The sequence below is a fragment of the Pholis gunnellus genome, assembly GCF_910591455.1.
Source record: "Pholis gunnellus genome assembly, chromosome: 3".
NCBI lineage: Eukaryota > Metazoa > Chordata > Actinopteri > Perciformes > Pholidae > Pholis > Pholis gunnellus.
Genome location: NC_136529.1, coordinates 5,740,139 through 5,758,793, shown reverse-complemented (window position 1 = coordinate 5,758,793; position 18,655 = coordinate 5,740,139). Strand labels below are relative to the sequence as shown.

The 18,655-nt window shown below is 43.0% G+C and overlaps 2 protein-coding genes across 3 annotated transcripts in view; both read right to left on the bottom strand.

Annotated features, from left to right (window-relative positions):
- chd5 (chromodomain helicase DNA binding protein 5) overlaps window positions 1-14,104 on the bottom strand; it is a gene marked incomplete at both ends in the record, with an annotated part of 42,919 nt that extends 28,815 nt beyond the window's left edge. The window contains 3 exons of the mRNA XM_079184191.1: window positions 4,358-4,509; window positions 13,713-13,785; window positions 14,060-14,104. Of these exons, the coding sequence (XP_079040317.1) occupies window positions 4,358-4,509; window positions 13,713-13,785; window positions 14,060-14,104 (270 nt within the window). The remainder of the gene's footprint in view (window positions 1-4,357; window positions 4,510-13,712; window positions 13,786-14,059) is intronic.
- A 1,020-nt stretch (window positions 14,105-15,124) lies between these two features.
- On the bottom strand, window positions 15,125-17,924 carry rpl22 (ribosomal protein L22). Of its 2 annotated transcripts, none has more exons than XM_079183751.1 (4): window positions 17,877-17,924; window positions 17,347-17,457; window positions 16,950-17,074; window positions 15,125-15,297 (listed from the first exon to the last, which is right to left on the bottom strand). In XM_079183751.1, the coding sequence occupies exons 1-4, from the start codon at window positions 17,886-17,888 to the stop codon at window positions 15,153-15,155; spliced, it is 393 nt and encodes a 130-aa protein (XP_079039877.1). In that variant the 5' UTR covers window positions 17,889-17,924; the 3' UTR covers window positions 15,125-15,152. The 2 variants fall into 2 exon arrangements, with proteins under 2 accessions (XP_079039877.1, XP_079039878.1); XM_079183752.1 differs by having other exon boundaries at window positions 17,347-17,454; window positions 17,877-17,896.
- Between the last annotated feature and the right edge of the window lie 731 nt (window positions 17,925-18,655).

Below are 18,655 nucleotides of genomic sequence, written 5' to 3'. Positions count from 1 at the left end.
TTTGTGGACTGAGCTGCCTTTTTAATATGAGACATCTGGAAGGCTGTATGGATTTAACAGTTGGCAGGTGTTGTTTGTGTGATGGAGAGTGTTGCATATGAGCAAATTCACTGGTGCGTGCTCATGATTGAGTGAGTAGGGGAGGGAAAAGTAGCTGCTGTTTCTCTCAGTGTGCACTTCTCAATTACTCATTCATGTGTGCAGTATGTTTGTGCATATATACACGTATTTCTGTATCTTCCTTTGATCTCAAGATTCATTTATGTGGGGTCAGTATTTTTGTGTTTTAGTCATTTCTAAAAAAAAAATGCAGGTTTCTTTGAGCGTCTTTCTTTCCCTTTCGTGTAAAAAAACGTGTTTTTGTGTATTCCTGTGTGTGAACATGTGTGTGTGTGTGTGTGTGTGTGCAGAGTGAATTAGTGCACAGCAGCTTCGTGCTCTGCTCGCTGCCTGTTGCTCAGCAGGCCCGTGTGGATCCATGGAGAGACTTACAGGCGTTTTGCTCTGCAGCGCAGTGGAAAGGCTCACGTTGCCGCAGCGCCCGCCAACCCCACCAGCAGCCTGGCTGTGTTGCCATGGTGACCAAATTTGAGCAGTGTCTGGCTCTCTCTCTCTCTCTCTATACCCCCCCCCCCCCCGCATGCCTTCCTTCTCTCTCACTTTCTCTCTTTCACATCTCACATGCCCCCCACCCCCCCTCCATTATTTTCTCTCTCACTCTCTCTCTCTCTCTCTCTCTTTACAGCTCCCCCTTTCTTTCTTTCTTTCTCTCTCTCTCTCTCACTCTTTCATTCTATCCTGCCCCCCCCCCCCCAATCTATCACAGTGGCAGCCAATGGAACGGCGCCATCCAATCAGACACGTTTGCATAACGAGCTTGTTATGCAGAGGCCTGTGGTTGCAGCGCTGGTGCTCCGGCACCCGTCTAGACAAATCTCATTTATGCATAAGAAGAAGGAGAGAGAGAGAGAGAGAGAGAGAGAGAGAGAGAGAGAGAGAGAGAGAGAGAAAGTAAATTGAAGATAGTGGATGGGGGATGGGAGTGGGGGTGGAGATGGAGGAGGGAAAAGCAAAGAAGCAGAACCGCCGTTGAGAGCGACTGCAAAGACGAGTTGGAGCTGTGCAACAGCCTCGCCGTGGCCCAGAGTTCAATGTTGCGCACACATCACAGGACCGGAGAGAGACACTGGGAGCAACAAAGAGGGTGATTCTACTTTTAGAGGGCAGAAAATCAGATGAGTGCTGATAGCGTAATCAAATTAGATGCTTCCCCCCCATAATGGCTCTGCCTCGGGCGAGATTGCAGAGGACTCGCGCGGAAAATGAGCGAAGACGTGGATATTCAATAAAATCTAGTGCAGCGAGAATAAAAACACTGCTGTAAAAACACTTTACGGCTCCAAAACAACAGCCTCTCCTTCACAGCAACGGCCCTCTGTTGACCCACAATCCTTGAGAGGATACTGAACTTATAAAAACAAGAGAGAGGCTCATCTTAAAACCGGTTGTATTTCAGCAAAAAATATTAAAGCTGCGAGCGGCTCCTTCACAGCTTCATGGATGTTTTATTGCGGCCAAACGGCAGCCTCTTCTTTTGCCAATAAAATGAACTGTCTTCTATAAACTTCTATTCCCATGATTTAGTAATCTTTTTTTTTTTGTTAAAAGGGAGACAACATCCCTTCATTTCCACAGAGTTCCTTTCTTTCACTGCAGATGAGAGAAAGAGAGGAAAAGCACGTCTCTCTCCGGCTACCATTGCTCCCACCAGCGGCTCTGACCTGAGACTGGGATGTGCCACTAACAGTCTCTGACCCCAATTGACTTTTGGCCCCTGTCTGACACCGTCCTTTGGGGAGTGATTGGAAGTGAATTACAGCAGCAGCGGTTCCCTCAGTGGGAAAGCGAGAGAGAAAGACACAAGAACAGGGAGGGGGAAAAAAAGAAAGAAAGAGATTCGCAGTTCCTGTGACGCAAAGGCAGCAAGAAAAGCAGCGGCATCACGATCAAGGCGAAGTGAGGTGATGCATGTGAGAGGAGAGGGAAGAAAGAGGAGAATACAGAGCAGAGTCTGAGGGGGAGAGAGAGAGAGAGGGAGGGAGGGAGGGAGGAGAGTGTCAGAGGGAGTCCCCCCCTCATTAGCTCAGTGAGACCCAGAGCTCAGTGTTTACCACAAGCAGCCAAAGGGCCGGGTGGCAGCCTGGCCAGCCAAAGCTCCTCACAGCACTGCCGGCATCTCCAGCCAGCAGAGGGGAACATCCTGGCTATGTCACCGACACTGTTCAAGCCGGCCGCCAACACAGGCGCCAAAATGCAGTGGGAATACAGTGAATTCCTTTAATCATTGAATAAAAAAAACTCTTATAGCCACAGAGTTTGCAAGTAAATGCAAACGAGACTTTTCCTGCTACGTCAGGGCTGGCTTCATGCTGCCTTTGTTTCAACATCACGTCCGAGTGTTGCTCATGATGATAAACGCACCCAACCAAAGAAATTCAGCGTTACAATTGTTACAACAAATTCTGAAACTCCTCAAAATCTATGACCTGATTAGGAATTCTGAGGTTAGGATTCAAGTGAGTTAGGAGTTGACTGTTTGGGGGGTAGGCCAAATGTGTTGGGTTCACGTTAACACAAGGGGAATCACAAATCAGTGGGAAATAGAATTTCACACAAGAAGTCGGCCACAGAATATGGTGTGGCACCGGCCTGAAATCTATCATTGACCTCATTTTCAGCTGTAGCAGGGAGCTCGAGGTTTTTTTTGTTTTTTTTTGTAAAAAAGCTAAAATAAACACACTGCATGCTTCTTGCCCAACACCAAATGACACACAGACAAAGTTAGCAACAAACCAGATGTTGCCCTCAGCTGAACTCTCAAGTGCAACTTCTACAAGTCGGTGGAGACCAAAACCGATATATGAACTGAATAATGAACTTTGGTTTGTTGAGTGGCCTGAAACACAGCTGCCGATGAATTACTGATGCCGTCTGTCCTCTGGATGTGAAAATAGTTGTTTGCTAACATATTCACAGTAGTATATGTCAGATTAATGCAGCATTAAAGCAACACTTGATGGTACCTACTGTAAGCAATGCAACACACCCTTGCTCAATTCAATCAATTAAGACCTTTTCTCAACAGGGGCCTTTTTTGCGTGCGATTAATCTGCACGTCAAAGCGGAAAAGCAACATCATTTTTCCCGGAACAAGGTCGCTTTTCAGGAGCTTTCGCCACGTGAATAAAGGCATCAACCAACAATGTTGTGCCGAACGTAAATATAAAAAATGTACACTATAGTGTACAACAACAGAGAGGCTTTGTAGTGCCAACCAAGACGGCAAACATTATTACTCCCTTCAGCCTTGGCAAAGGCAGCGCAGACTAGATCCACTCCTTCTGTTCTTACCTTTCATAATAAAAGCACAAGACATATACTGTTTATCAGAGGGAACTCAAATTCATTCAGATCATTAAGCTAAAGGGAAACTCCATAAAGTAGCTTACAGCAGCTTCGGCTATACAAAAGACAGACTGCCAGACTCTGCTGCGGGTCAATAGAAATAGGAATATGCACAAATCTATTTCAACATTTTACAGAAAAAGCGCTGCAACACCGTCGCAAATTCAAAAATGCTGCCGGTATGAATAGATTTCATGTATCTTGCATTTTTGTTTATTTGTCACGCCCCGCTCTGTAAAGGCCTTTCAGGTCTTTGTGGCCTGATCAGATGTCAATTTCAATAAAGTTAAAGGACATTAGCGACTCAATTCACTACTGTTACACTACATCTTAGCACTTACTGTATACTGTATTATTAGCAATTTCACCCAAATGCCCATCGTTGAAGAAAAGCAACATATATGGGTAGCTTTAAAAGCTTTGTGATTGGCTTATCTTAGTGATGGCGGATCTCACCGTGAGAAATCTGGTTAAATTAGGTCCCTCTGGCCTGTTGCCTGAATGATGGAGACTAAAAGATGGAATAAACTTGACAGTCAAACCGCTCTGTCGCCGCTCTCACTCCCACTGCTAGCTTGGCCCGATCGCTGTAGTTCTGACCTACAGTCCCTGCCATCAACACCAGCCCCACAGGCACAAATCTACACTCTAAACTGGCCCCTCGGTGCCCACAGCTTACACTGGCAGTGACGGAGACACTGCTGCCAGCCTCCTCTTAGCCCGAGACAGTCACTGCCTCTCATTTAGATCACAGAGGCGGTCCAGCAGCAAAAACACACCTTTGATCCAAATGCAGAGACATCAAACGAGTTTGAGAAAGATACAGCTTGAGCCGCAAAGCTAATGTGTCCGAGTTCATGACAGATGGCGATGATAGCGAATTACACCTTACCTCCTTTTTCCTCTTCTTAACTTTGGGCATTTTCCCCTCTTTCATCTTTTTGGGCTTCTTCTTCTTTTGTTGTTTGAGGGAGTCGCTGTCAGAGAAGAAGCTGTCGAGGGGTGTGAGGGGAACAGTGTTGCGCTCACCTTCGTCATCCTCATCTGGACGAACAGGAACAAAGACAGTATCCGATTAGTTACTGTACATGAGGTGATAACATTTGGACGATAACGACGAGTCTGTCGGTTCTGCAGTCAATTCAGCTTGTAATGAGCCTGAATCTTTATATTGACAAAAGCAGTTTGGCTTGTACACTGTGGTTCTGAACTGTTTAAAGATCCAGTGTGCGGAATTTCGGGGAGATCTATTAGCAGAAATAGAATATCATTTTCATCACTATGTTTTCATTAGTGTAAAATCACATGAAACAAAGAATAATTGTGTTTTCTTTATCTTAGAATGAGCACCTTCATGTTTACAAATGGAGCGGGTCCTCTCCAAGGAGTCCGCCATGTTTTCTACAGACAAACCAAACACTGGCTCTTGAAGAAGTGTTTATGTTAACTGAAGGCAACCGTAGTTCTCCAGCATGCTTGGAAAAGAACAGTTGAGCGGAGGGGTATTCAAATGGTTGCATCTATCTGCAACCTTACCACTTGAGTTGATGCCACTAAATCCTACACACTGTGCCCCCTCTGAAACCCAAAACACGCCCGCGGGATTGGAAAGCATGTTTTCTTTAACCAATTGCCAAAATGACACCGTTCATCATAGCTCGAGGCTGTAAATGACATCATCACCGTTACATTTTCATCTTTCCGACGGTCTTTGAACACAAAAGCCACCAAAGCGAAACTTATAATTGTGATATATCACCATTTTATTCAACATGTCTCGCCCTGAATAAACCTTTTGCTTGAACCAGATCCTGTGGAAAACATTCAATTCTGCGCTCTTCAGTTTGACTGCAAAGCCATTATTGACTCGGCTGAGACCAACAGTCACGTGGCAAACATGATTTGTACTGCAGGCTGCTGAGCACAGTGCATCGAGGACAGGAGAGGTTGTAAGTAGAGGTTGTAAAAATGTAATTAGTTCGATGTACATTGAGCACGTAGAGTAGAGCCTCCTTTTTTTTCCAAAATTGGGAACACTTGTGGGCACAAAATGTTGGATGTATAGATTCCATTGTTTTCCAGTTTTGTAAAATAATTTATCAAAGAAATTAAATTTAATTAATGTTTTAATGATTTATGGAGATACACGAAAGTTTATCAATTTAAATACTGAAAACTGCTGGCCATTAGTAAGCTTTATAAGACATTTTAGTGACAATTACAAGTGACAAATAATTGTCTTATGGTTTTAGAGACGCCCCCAAAATTAGCTATTGAGGCTTTCAGGGAGTCTCAAAAGAGTTCTCTCTGCATCTAGCCATGATTGTGCTGTTTCCACAGAGGTACAGACTTATATATTGCAATGAAAAATGAGGCCACAGAGGGTAAGATGTGACAGGAGGGAAAAAAATGCCCTAAAACTGCTTGGCTTCAGAGGGTTAAGTCAATTATCAAATAATAATGTCAGACATTTACAGGTTCCCGCATCTAAAATGTCTGGATTGACATATTTTCTTAGTTTTATGTCATTGTAAATTGTATATATTTGGGTTTTTGGACAGTTGGTTAGAGAAAACAAGCGATGTGAAGACCTCTGGGAAGACCTCTGGGAAATTGAGATGGGAATTTTTCCCCATTTGCTGACATTTAACAGACAAAACCAGTAATCAAAGAGAAAGAAAGGAAGATAAGTCGATAATGAAAATAACCATTAGCTGCAGGGCTAGTATACTGTGAAAACAAAGCAAAGTGAAAAGTCCATTGTCCCATTTTTTGAACATAAAAATGACGAATCGTTGCCTGACCAACGGGAGCGCTTGGCAAAATAACCCTCATGATCACACACACCATTGACTGTGGATCAACTTTACCCGTCAGAGCACAAATAGATGGAGTGCCTGCATGCCCTGCCGCTAAATGGGAACTCCCTGGAGGACCACTGAGGTATACTGAGCATATCTTCTGCCTTTAATGCTTGCTGGGACTAAAGCGACCTGCTGCTGGTTGTCAGCTGTACTGTCTCAAAGCCGCTGTGTACAAACACGCTGACTGCTGAGCGCAGCAGACTTCAGTGATGCCACAGCCGGTCACAGAGGAGTAAGTAAGGAAGAGAGACAGTCCCAAAACAATACATCACTATAAAGAGACACAGAGAAACACACGCAGGATGCGACCGCCCCGTAAAGGTCGATCTGATCTCGTCCTCTTCCTCCGACTGTCTCGCTGTTTCTTTCAGTCTATCTATCCATCTGCGCGTCTCCCTCGCTCTCTGCGTCTCTCGTGCAGACGGACTGGAGGGCATGAAATATGCAGCACATGTATCCGAGTCAATCAGCCAACACTGGCCCCGCAGTCTACCACTCCCCTGGGTAGTTGGAGTGAGAAGTTGGAGAGGAGGGATTCCTGTGTAGTAGACACACAAACCTCCCCTACCACTTATCCTCTATTTAGCAAAGCTAGCAGGAGGCACCCCACGAAACACACACACACACACACACATACAGTACACCAGAGGTTCTCAATCTTGCTGTTATGGGTGCCCCCTCACATACGTCCCCTGGAATAATTTGACCTATTCTATTTATGGACTTCTTTACTGGGAAAGAGTTGGATGAGAAAGATATCAGACATGTATTAAGACATATTTGCAGATTCCAAGAGTTATAGATGTGTTAGGTTACCTTGTAATCTATGATCTTTCATACCAAACCACTCGCCAGAAAGAAATGTTGGCATTGTTTGTTTTTGCAAACCACAGCATATGTTGAATTTCCACATTTGTGAACCAAAAATACGTCTCATGAATATGTTTCATATCAGACTCGCATCACGCTTGCAGGAAACGCACAATGCCACGAGGTTAACGTTGTGAAACGATTGGTTAGGTCCAGGCAACAAAACGACTTAGGTTAGAAAAAAAGATTGTGTTCAAATCATAATGTAATAACTTAACATAACAACGTAACTATCTTAAATCAACAACAACCACCCTTAGTGGACTTTTTCATGTAACGTTACATAAAACGTTACGTAAAATAATGTGTGAAACAACGTAATGTGAAACGACGTAATGTGAAACGACGTAATGTGAAACGACGTAATGTGAAACGACGTAATGTAAAACCACGTAATGTGAAACGACGTAATGTGAAACGACGTAATGTGAAACGACGTAATGTGAAACAACGTAATGTAAAACAACGTTATTTAAAAAGCGTAAAGTCAACGTTTACTTTTGGCTTCCCACGGGACACAAACAGCGGCCTCCTGAGTGAAAGTCCTGTGTTTGTTGGATTCATCAACAACCCCACCGTCCCATCCACTGGCTCTCCCTTTGTAGACTTTCTTGATTCTTGTACTTGTTATTATACCGCGTAAGTTTCGTCACTCAATATACTACGTTACTTGCTCTGGCTGCATGCAAAAATGTTGCAGAAACGTAAAAAGCCATCATTTTATCCTGGCGACTGGGCTGTCGATCAAAACATGTCATTATTATACGTTGAACTATGAACCCTTTTTTACAGACCTCCAGCCAGAGTGACACCACTTTGGGAATCACTGCAGCAGAATACATACACACTTTCAAAGCTTTAATCAGTGGCAATGTGAGGCTTGACCACCGGATGAAGTGTGTCATCCACTCTTTAGTGCTAATTGGGGGTAACTTGCGCATTTGCTGCAATAAAACTCCACAGATGTCTCTACAAATTACATTGTTTGAAGGCAAGTAGGTGACTAAAGCAGGATAATCCCTGATGTAGTATCTCTCTATCTATCCATCCATTTCTGCCTCTCACACAGATCCACATGCTTCTCTCTCCTTTATTTCCCTCTTTCTAAATAAAGCCTTGAGTTTAAGTATTCACTATCTTAAACAGGGAGCTCCTTTGTGTCTCAGATGGACGTAAGTCGGCTGCCAGACAATCATTGTATCTTCACTTTGACGTACAGATGATGACATGGCGCAGTTGGAGACGGCTCTGGATTTGCAGAAAGTACACAGTCCGTCACTCTGCAGCTCTTTCTTTCAATGAATAAACTATGACTGACAGGTTGACCACACATCACTGATGAGATACACCCGATGATGCCGGACTGTGGGTCCCCTTTGCTCTGTCTTCTGTACAATAAATCACTCTAACTTGACAGTGGCGATGCAGTGTAGTTTTAAAAGTTCGATCATAAGCAGCAGACCAGACTAAGTCCTTTTGCTAGCGGCACGCTAAGGATGTCAATGTTGGTCTTTCTGTCCAGACTGAAATATGTAAAAAACTACTGGATTGCTTGGACAAAGACCACATTCATGGTCCCCAGAGGATGAATACTACTGGTTTAGTTATTCCCCGCACTCTTCCTCTAGCACTACCAGCTGGTTAAAGTTTTCACATCTCCTGTGAAATATGTCAACATCTACTGGACGGATTGGCACAACATTTTGTACAAACATTTGTAGTTCCCAGAAGATAACTCCTAATGGTCCTCTAACTTTTCCGAAGAGAAATATCTCAACAACAGTTGGATGGATTGCCATGAAATTTAGTACACACACACACACACATACATCATTAGGGCTTAAATCGTTATCAATATGGCCGCTTACACAACCTCACAACTACGATGTGTAACAGAATACGGACGGCACACTCACCTCTCTCTCGCTAACCCTACACATGCACACCCTCAACCCCGAAACAAAGACCTTGACTCGGCTTCTTCTAGTTTCCGTCCTTGTGTCCAAGAAGAGGAAGGACCATGTCCTCAAATTTCTCCAAAGGGGGTCCAATCAGACGTGAAGACAGGCTCGCTTCGCGCAAACTAGGTGTCATTTATGGTGGAAAATCGTCTCTCGCACTTACTAATGTTTGTAGATAAATGTTTTTTTATTTGAAAACTGAAAACTGCTGGGCATTCTCAAGCTTTATAAGATTTTTTTGGTGACAATAAAAATTGACAAATAATTGTCTAGAGACGTCCCGAAATTTTGCTATTGAGGCTTTGAGGGGGTCTCAAGTCACCATCGAGGGGTCTCAGACCCCCCCGGGACACGTATTTCGCACACTGCATGTCCCCCATCAGAAGAACTGTAGACTGAGATTATCTGACTTTTCCTTCAGCAACATAATTAAGTTGTTTTTGTTTATAATTTGCTCCGAACTTTGGTTTATAACCAAATACCTGTAAAACCGCCCTCAGCCGTACATTATGTTCAGTGCTTATTAGCATGTTAGCATGCTAACACGCTAAACTAAGATAGTAAACAGATGTTTAATATCAGTATGTTAGCATTGTCATTGTGAGCATGTTAGCATTCAGCCTCAAAGCTGTGATAGACTTGTAAAAAAATCAAACAAAAATATTGAACACATAATAAATATAAATGGTCTCTCAGTAATGCACCTCATTTATAGGGCATTGGGTGTGGCAGCATTGATTGAAAAAAAATGGATAAAAAGATGTCTGTGTTCAACACCTGAGTTGCCCTGTAATCTGAAACCTGCCTACAGTAAATGGCCTGTGCAGTCCCCACAGGAAAAGCCGTCAGGGGAATGATAATCTTTCTGCTTGGTGAGTGGACCAGGCTGTGCCAGGTGTTGGAAGAGGACGGGGGGGGGGGGGGGGGGGGGGGGGGGGGGGGGTCGCTCAGTCATGTGGCACAGGGAGGTCTGGCACCAGATCCTGTTAGAAAGAGGACCAAAGCTCCACTTGGCAAAAGAGATGTCTGTAAAGGGTGGACGGATGGCACACACACAGCTCTGACCTTCCTGCAAGGGCTTGGCCACCGGACTGACCCATTAGAGGGGAGATTCATGAGCGACTCCCTAGTGAGGACGCTACAGTTTATCGGAGAGCACATTAGCCCGTTCTCTGTTGGCCCCAGTGTGGAAATATCCATGTAATGTTGCCAAGCATTGCTTGCTAAGGAGGAGCGGGGGGAAAAAAAAAATATCCATAGCTCGTCCTCTCTTCATTGATCAAGTGCTTATAGCGTAGGCCTCAAACGCCTTCAGACAAAGACATCCATAGAATATTATTAGAAAGTGTAATCATCAAAGTGATGGGAGGATAAAGACTGAATAGCACCATTAAAAACACATCTATCACAGACAATACGTGCACAAGATCCTACTGTGTGCGATATAAAGCTGGAACGCTGCACCGCTCATCTGCAAATACACATTTGAAAAAAAAAGCATCTTTCATGCACAGGCTTCGTGCACGCGCAGCAGGAAAAAAATGGTGTCAACTTTCACAGTGAGGGATCCAAAAATAGACCCCTTTTCCAATTGGGGATAACATTTGTAGGCACACAAAAGCCCATGATAATCTTTCAATTTTAGGGAAGAACAAAACAATTAAAACAGAAAACACAAAGGAACAATCTGTGACAGCGTGAGCACCCGGAGTGAAACAAAGGGAATTAGGACACTATGTGTGCCACAACAAATACAGGCTGTGATAGGATAGCTTTTAGGGTTCTGACGCCCCCCCCCCCCCCCCGGACGTGCCTCTACATTGTTGAGTTTTAATTGTGTGGAAGCATCTTGACGCCGGGAAAAAATGTGACCTGGATCCCCTGACCTTGTCTGTCACTTTGATGCCTGTTGATGGAGGTCGTAAACTGTCTGCTTTCTGTATCAGCGGCGTGACAATCGGTTTGCAACACTTTATCACAGTCAGTGAGATGAGGAAATAACGGGAGGCGGCAAAGACATTTACCACTGATGCCTTAAAAAAAAAAAAGAATCGTACTATCAGAAATAGCATGATTATCTTAATTTGTCAACAACAAAAAAATCATGGTGCACAGTGTTATTATCAGGGATCACAGTGTTAAAGAGCCCCCTTTGATATGTTTATAGCCAACAACGTAACATACTAAACGATATCAGGGCAGACATGAATCAGTTTCGACTGACACGTGAAAATGTTTTGTCTTTTTCACTGGATTACAGCTCACATATCTTTACTCACCTGCCATAATCAATTGCACCTTAGCTCTCTTATACATATTTAAGCAGCTCCAGGGTTATTGGGGACACGCATCGTCAGTGCTTGTATTCTCCCTCCGGCTACAAATGGCAGTCATAGATGATGCTTCAACTGCTCAACACTCCTCTCTGTCTCTCCCCTCTCTCTCTCTCTCTCTCTCTCTCTCTCTCTCTTTCTCTCTCTGTCTGTCTGTCTGTCTGTTTCTCTCCACGCTGCACACCATCCAATGCAAGCCTGTTGGTGATGACCTGGCTCATGAAAAACATTGTGTAAATATACAGATATATATATATCTGTATATATATACAGATATATATATCTGTATATATATATATAAGACAAAAACTGCAATGTTTTAGTAATAGATCATAATAATGATGTGTCGGTGCTCTACTGTCATTAATATATCTCCTTTTGTTGTGACAGTGGTACAAAACACACCAGCATTGGAGGCTCAAGACCTTTATAGAAAATAAAAAAGCATGAATAATGAGCAAGTAATGCACCATGGCAACCACGTTAGTGAAAATGATTCATTCATTTTCATCATTTTATCTCCAACATGTTCGTGGTGCCGTTTTCAGTAGATGTTGCTTTGTCTCAAAGCAGAACGCTTGTTCATTAATAAGACCACAAACTCTGCCGTTGTGTAGTTTGGTGTAAATTATTATCACTAAGCAGCAACCCAGAGGCAGGTCCATGGCTGGAGACAACACTGCATTGGCTTCTTGCACTCTCCACTTCCCTCTCATACTCTATTGTTCTAACTTCGTTGTGGTGGCGGAGGTAAAGAGGCGGGCAGAGCCTTGGCATCAAACCATGAAATCATTCAATGCTCAGAGCGAGCTGCAAGAAAAGTAAGGACATGTGAATATGTTGCAGGCCAAAGTGACAGCGTGGCACGGAGACGCCTGGTTACTCTGCCCCAGTAGAATGCACCTCATCACCTGGACCGTAGGACCTGCTTTGACTGAGATGTAGATTTTGATGAGGCCGGCTCCTCGCTGCACATTGAAGACAGTATGAGTGTATGTCAAAGTTACGGCAGCTTTACTCTTGAGCTACTCCCCACCATTGGTTGTGACCCACTGGTCAAGAAAATCAAAATCAAAAACATCATTTTAGTCAACTTACTGTAACACTCTGACTTTCCCTAACCGGCCCTATACACAGAGAATCGTTGGCTGCATGGACACCTGCCACAAAGACAAACATAACAGCCAAGAGAAAACTAAGTGACCACAATTTGGCAAGTGCCTCCTTGTGGACGGGTCATTATAGGGAATCTTAATAACATCCCCAGAGCCTTAATTAGTATTTTAACTTCTTTTTTTAAATGTGTGAAAATGTCACGTAGGCTACAATTGGTTCGTTGCCAGAGCGGCTGACAGATTAATTTTACAGCCCCAAGAAATATTGCACAAACATGTCTGGCAGGGTGAGAAACCTCCATGAGAGCGGAGAGAGACAGAGAGAGAGAGCCAGCGTGTCAAGGATGTGGGTTGCAGTTCACCTCAGTTAGTGCAAGACCCACAGCTGAAGGGATGTCGATGACCTAACCGTGGTCATCCACAGTGCACACGTAAGGACACACACTCATGCTAAAGCACTGTTTACTGTAGCCCGACACGTGGCTTTCGCACCTCTGCAGCCGTGCAGTGGGGGGGGGGAATAAAAAACATTTAAAGTTGGAGCAGCAAAAGTGTGCAAGAGTGCAAACAGCGGCGCGTCATCTGTAACTAAAACGAGCACGGTTGTCACTGAGCATTTTCTGCTAAAAAAAAAAAAAAAAAAAAAAAGCGTACGCGCACATTCATCGACACAGCGCCGGGTACATTGTCACGGTTTTTAACACAGCTCTCTGAACCCAAACTTGTGTGTTTGGACTCGAGGTAAAAAAAAAAAGAAATTAAAAAAAAGAAAGTCATTCGCTTGTACACGCATGCATGCAGCCTGTGAGAGCCTCCACAAGCCTTCAGGAATCACGCAGTGAGCTTTTCATCATGCCCTCCAAAATGATGCGAGGACAGCAGGAGGCAAATCCCCCCCCAAAAACCCGTCCCCACCTTTAAGACAATAATAAACAAACAATAATAATAGCATGACTCTGCTTATTGCACCCCACCCCTCCTCCTCCTCCTCCTCCTCTCTGGTCTCGGGAACGCAGGACAAGCCCTTTTCCCCGCATTCAAGGCGTAGCGGCGCAAAAATAATGTGAAGGACACCCCGCCTCCACCCCCCCTGCTTCCCCTCACCTGGCATATCGTCTTCGAAATCCATGTCGTCTTGTCCCTCGTCTTCATTGCTCAGCGACCCCGGCATCTTTATCTCATAGCCCCCAAACCCCTTTTAGGCTGAGAATACTGAAAGTTAACCCTCCAGACGCCGCAGCCCAGTCTCTTTCTTCACCCAAAAAGAAATGTATCGTCGCTCAGTTAGAAAAAAAGATACATGATTTTTTTTTGTTGCAGTGAATCTGGGGCTTTCTCTCCACGTACAAAAAAAATAATTATATATATTAAAAAAAAAACATTTATTATTTTCCACTGATCTCTATCCAGGTCTTCCAGTCTGAAAAATAAGAAAGACAAAAATGGAACACACATGCCCAGATTGTGACGTCTGGTCTGTTGCCATGACGATGCATCCCATAATTTCACCCACAACTAGTTAGTCATGCTCTCTTAGTTACCACTTTAACTAGTAGTGTGCAAAAAAACACACACACACACACACACACACACACAAAAACAGCGTGCGGGAACGCCATCCGCCGCGATCAGGCTGACACAGTCCCGCGATGTCAGCGCTCTGCTTTTGGAGGTCCGGAGCATTGAGACAGAAAACTTCTGCTGCTTCACTGTTCACTCTGCACATGAGACCGGGCTGTACTACAAATACACACACAATCATATCTTCTTAAGGGGGACACGTTGATCTCAGTTCAAATAGTTCGGTCTAATTGACACTTTTAATCATCGCCTAAAACCTAATGTAGAAATATTCTGACTCAAAATCAGTTTATTCGTTTTACAAACTTCCACTTTTTTTTCCACTAGACCTCAAAAAACACACACAAGTGCAGCCTGACGACCGCCTGCTGTGAGAGGAGTCCTGGCGGCCAGTGGTCTAACTGTTGTCAAGGTTACCACAGCTGGAACACAGGACGCCCCACAGAGAGCTCGCCAGAGAGCGCGCGAGCTTCAACTTCACTTAATGTGTCCAAAACAGACAAATGAAGAGCTGGAAGGGTCCTGACTGAACATGCTGCAGTGAAGTTTTACCTTTAAATTGTTCCCATTTTATTTAATTGTTGACTATTAATGATTAATAACCAGTTCAATTATTTTACCACCTTCCTTTCTCGATTAACATAAAGCACTACTGTACTTTACATTTTTATGTTAATGTATTTACCTTTGCTGGCTCAGATTTCAGTATATAGGGCACCGAAGCAGAGGAACAATGTTTGTCATCAAAAAATTAAAAACGTGCCACATAAGGAAAAAGATAACAATGAAGTATTGCAAATGTGGCTAGTTAATTTAGATTGTTTGAATATCTAAATAATAAACACAACACAGAGAATCATGCAGGTTATGTTCATACGCTATGCTGTGTGTGATGCCCAGAGAAAACTAATACAAACAAAAAGCCAACACAGATGAAATTTATGATGAAATTTTATTCAAAGTTTAATCTTCATCTTCCTCTTCCTCCTCGTCCTGGTTGATCTGGAAGTAGCGCAGCTCGTAGCTCTCCTTGGTGTTGGCCACGACCCGCAGCCAGTCCCTGAGGTTGTTCTTCTTCAGATACTTCTTGGTGAGGTACTTCAAGTACCTGCAAGACATGAGGAGGAGGTAGAACTCATCATATAGTATCATAAAGTCAAAAGTAGATCATATTTATAACTCTGCCCCACATAGTTTATTAGTCATAGTCGTTTACAGTCTGTAAATGTGTTTGACTAACAGATGGGTGTGGGGTAAATGTCAAACGAGTCAGATAATAGCCAGTAATAATATGCATTTAGCTATAATGCAATAAAACCGTAATGTCATTATAGGGTACAGCCAGTGCATTATATTATCAAGTGGCCGGAGATGAGATTCAAGTGTACAGAGATTAAGGCAGTGCTGTGCGTCACTTGCAGGGATGCACTGTAAACATATTTATATGAATGTGAGGATACGATGGCAGAGATATCATATGCAGAGCAGAGGTTACACACAAGTATACCAGATATATGAAGAGCAACATCTCCCCGTTACTGTTACAGTCCTAACATCATGTGCTCCTTTTAGGAACGACAGAGATAGAGTCCCCCTCCGCTGGTAGTGTTCCGAGCTCAGACAGGAAGTCTGCGGACTTAATGCAGCATTCATGTATCCTTCAATCTACCCCTCAGCACATTGTTGACTTTCAAAAAGGAGCATTAAAGTGGGATTTTCTTTTAGGCAATGTGTGGATCAAACAAAGACAGAAGCTTATTTTTGTCCTGTTTTCTCACTTCACCTTAGTGGCATCTTATACGCAAATAAAAAGAATACACTTTGTTCATGGTGGTTCATCAGCAACATCTCTTTCCTAAATAAACAATGTCAAAATAACTATGATAATCCACAGTAGATTATTTTTTTTCCCCCCAAAAGACATTGTGTATTTTTTACACTTAAAATATGATTTATACAGCTGCTTTAGTTTTGGGTCTTGGTATTGTGCGTGCTGGTTTCCTGGGAAACTTGAACACAACAGGGACATCAACACTGATATTAGTAACACCAGCGCTTTTACTGCTGAAAGTCAACTGCTCTATAAAAGACCTGAATACTTTATTCTACTACTGTTCTGTCACTATGAAAACATTCATCAGCACTTAGACACAAACTACATTTCTGTACAGCAGAGATCTCAACATACACACAGATACTAAACAACTTTGTTAAGAACAGTTTATTCTTGTGTTTAAAGCAGAACCTTTCAAGCTGTTTGAGGTAAAGTTCTACCATCTGTATCACTTGTTGTGGTAAAGCAAACGCTGAAGTGTATTCAGTTGACAATGTGGTTTTTTTTGTGCGTTTTTTAAAAACAGAACATTTTAGTTTCAGGTCTTAACTCCTAAAACACAGTTTGGTGCGTGTGGGTCGAGTAAACAGCTGACCACAGCTTCCATCAAATGGTAAACCAGAAGCCCTTTACAGTGGAGTAACACTATAATATGATCTGATGATAACACAAACTTATTTTTTTAGGGACGAGTCCGTTTGTGAAACATCAGTAATATTAAATTAAAATCACACGATACCTGCCCATGGTGGGGATTCTAATTACTAAGCTGCTCTGGGAAATTTGTACAAACATCTAATTAGACACGACTGGTTTTTTTTGGTGCCACAGCACTGAGATATTAAAACATGAACGTGACATGCAAAGAAAACACATTTCAGTCACTGGATATTAAGGCCGATAAGAGCTGCATTGTGAATTTGTACCTCTTTGAGAAGGGAACTTCAGAGTTCACAGCAATTTTACTCTTGCTCCTTTCAATGGACACAACGCCACCGCCAAGGCTTCCAGCTTTGCCGTTCACCTTGATGCGCTCCTGCAGGAACTGCTCCTGTTGAGTGTAGAGGACACAGGTAATGAGTCTCAAACAAGTACTGACAAGCGGGCCCACTGTGATTGACATCTGGTTAGATTCCGTTAAAGCCGCACAGGATAACCGTGTCCTTTGCTTTAATCCAAACTGACTGTAACCATCATATTCAATGACTTGAGATTGATCCCACAGACATGGCAGCAGTGTTTGGCACTCAGGGGGGGGGTCGTGTGTTACAACTGCTGCCTAACGGACCGAGATGTCTCTCGTGTCTGAACCGGTCTACTCACAAAGTTGGCAGCATCCATGATGCCATCCTCCACAGGGTGAGTGCAGTCCAGGGTGAACTTCAGGATCTGCTTCTTCCTCTTTCCACCCTGCTTCCTGACCACCTGCTTCTTCTAGCACAGAAAGCGAGAGGGTTAACTATCACAACGTTACCTTTTAATAAATAAAAAAGCCATTAAAAATAACGTTTATTTTTTTTTATTAATTATGACAAAATGTCATACGGGCTAAGCCATCATATGTCCAACTCTGCACGCGACACAATTTAAAGTAAATACATTTAAATGGTGTAGGAGTCATACAACATTTTCTCGTGATTATTCCCTGCTAGCTCTCGTTAGCATTAGCATTAGGTTATGTAGCCCAACGTGGCTTTAGTCTTCACAGTAAACAACGCTTTAAAAAAGAGCCTCAAACACCCGCGGCTCCGGTATTGTTGTACACTAATGAAATACACATACACGAGTACAGAAGAGAGGTTAAAATACATCGTCTGTATACTGTTTATTCGGTCGTTTTACTAGCTACTCACAATCGGGGCCATGACCGTCACATACAGCAAAAAAAGGAAGGAGCAAAGGGCTACGCAGGAACTATAACACCCAGCCGCATCATCGATCGCATCGACTTATCTGGGATTGATTAGTACATGTGGATTCCAGTTAGCTACAGCCAGTTAGTGCACCAGCTTAATCCATGCTAATATGTGCTACTAGATATGTTTGTTAAATAATAAACATTGTTAGTACCTCTTACAGGAGTATAAACTGTTGAAAGAGGTCAGACTGTATCTCATTTACCGGCAAACTGCTGTTTGTTAAAGTAAAGTTAAATTAATTTCCCCCCCAAAGATTAAGCTAGTTTATCTTCTCTTTCAGGAAAGACTTGTAGATTTACAAGTTGCTTTATTAAGTAGGGGTATTAAAGAACAGTAAAACATTGTGTCAAACAAACTTATAGCATATAACAAACAACTTAGCCATCTCCATGACAACAGAGTGAACTCCATCCACTGATGAAGACAGTGAGATGTGGTTGAAAGCTCTGGATAAAGCTAAGTATGTGAACCTTGAGTCAAGATTGTTTGGTCCCTTTTAATTTGATGTCACTGATTTACTGATAATCTTCAAAACGTTTCCTGTCAAGGAGTATGTAACCGAAAACAGAGAAGGTGCTCAACACTTTCAAGTCATTCTTAGTTTGACCCACAGGAAGAAAAAGGTGAAACCTGTCTACATTTAAGCATACAATTCAACTTATATGGAGAATAAAGTTTCCCATTAAATGGTGAATAATGAATTTGGTTTGTAA

What these genes read in the sequence shown, in the direction of transcription:
- rpl22 (XM_079183751.1), bottom strand. An exon ending in TCATGGATGCTGCCAACTTT is followed by an intron (nt 17,075 to 17,346) that starts GTGAGTAGACCG and finishes TACACTCAACAG; the next exon opens with GAGCAGTTCCTGCAGGAGCG. An exon ending in GAAGTTCCCTTCTCAAAGAG is followed by an intron (nt 15,298 to 16,949) that starts GTACAAATTCAC and finishes CATGTCTTGCAG; the next exon opens with GTACTTGAAGTACCTCACCA.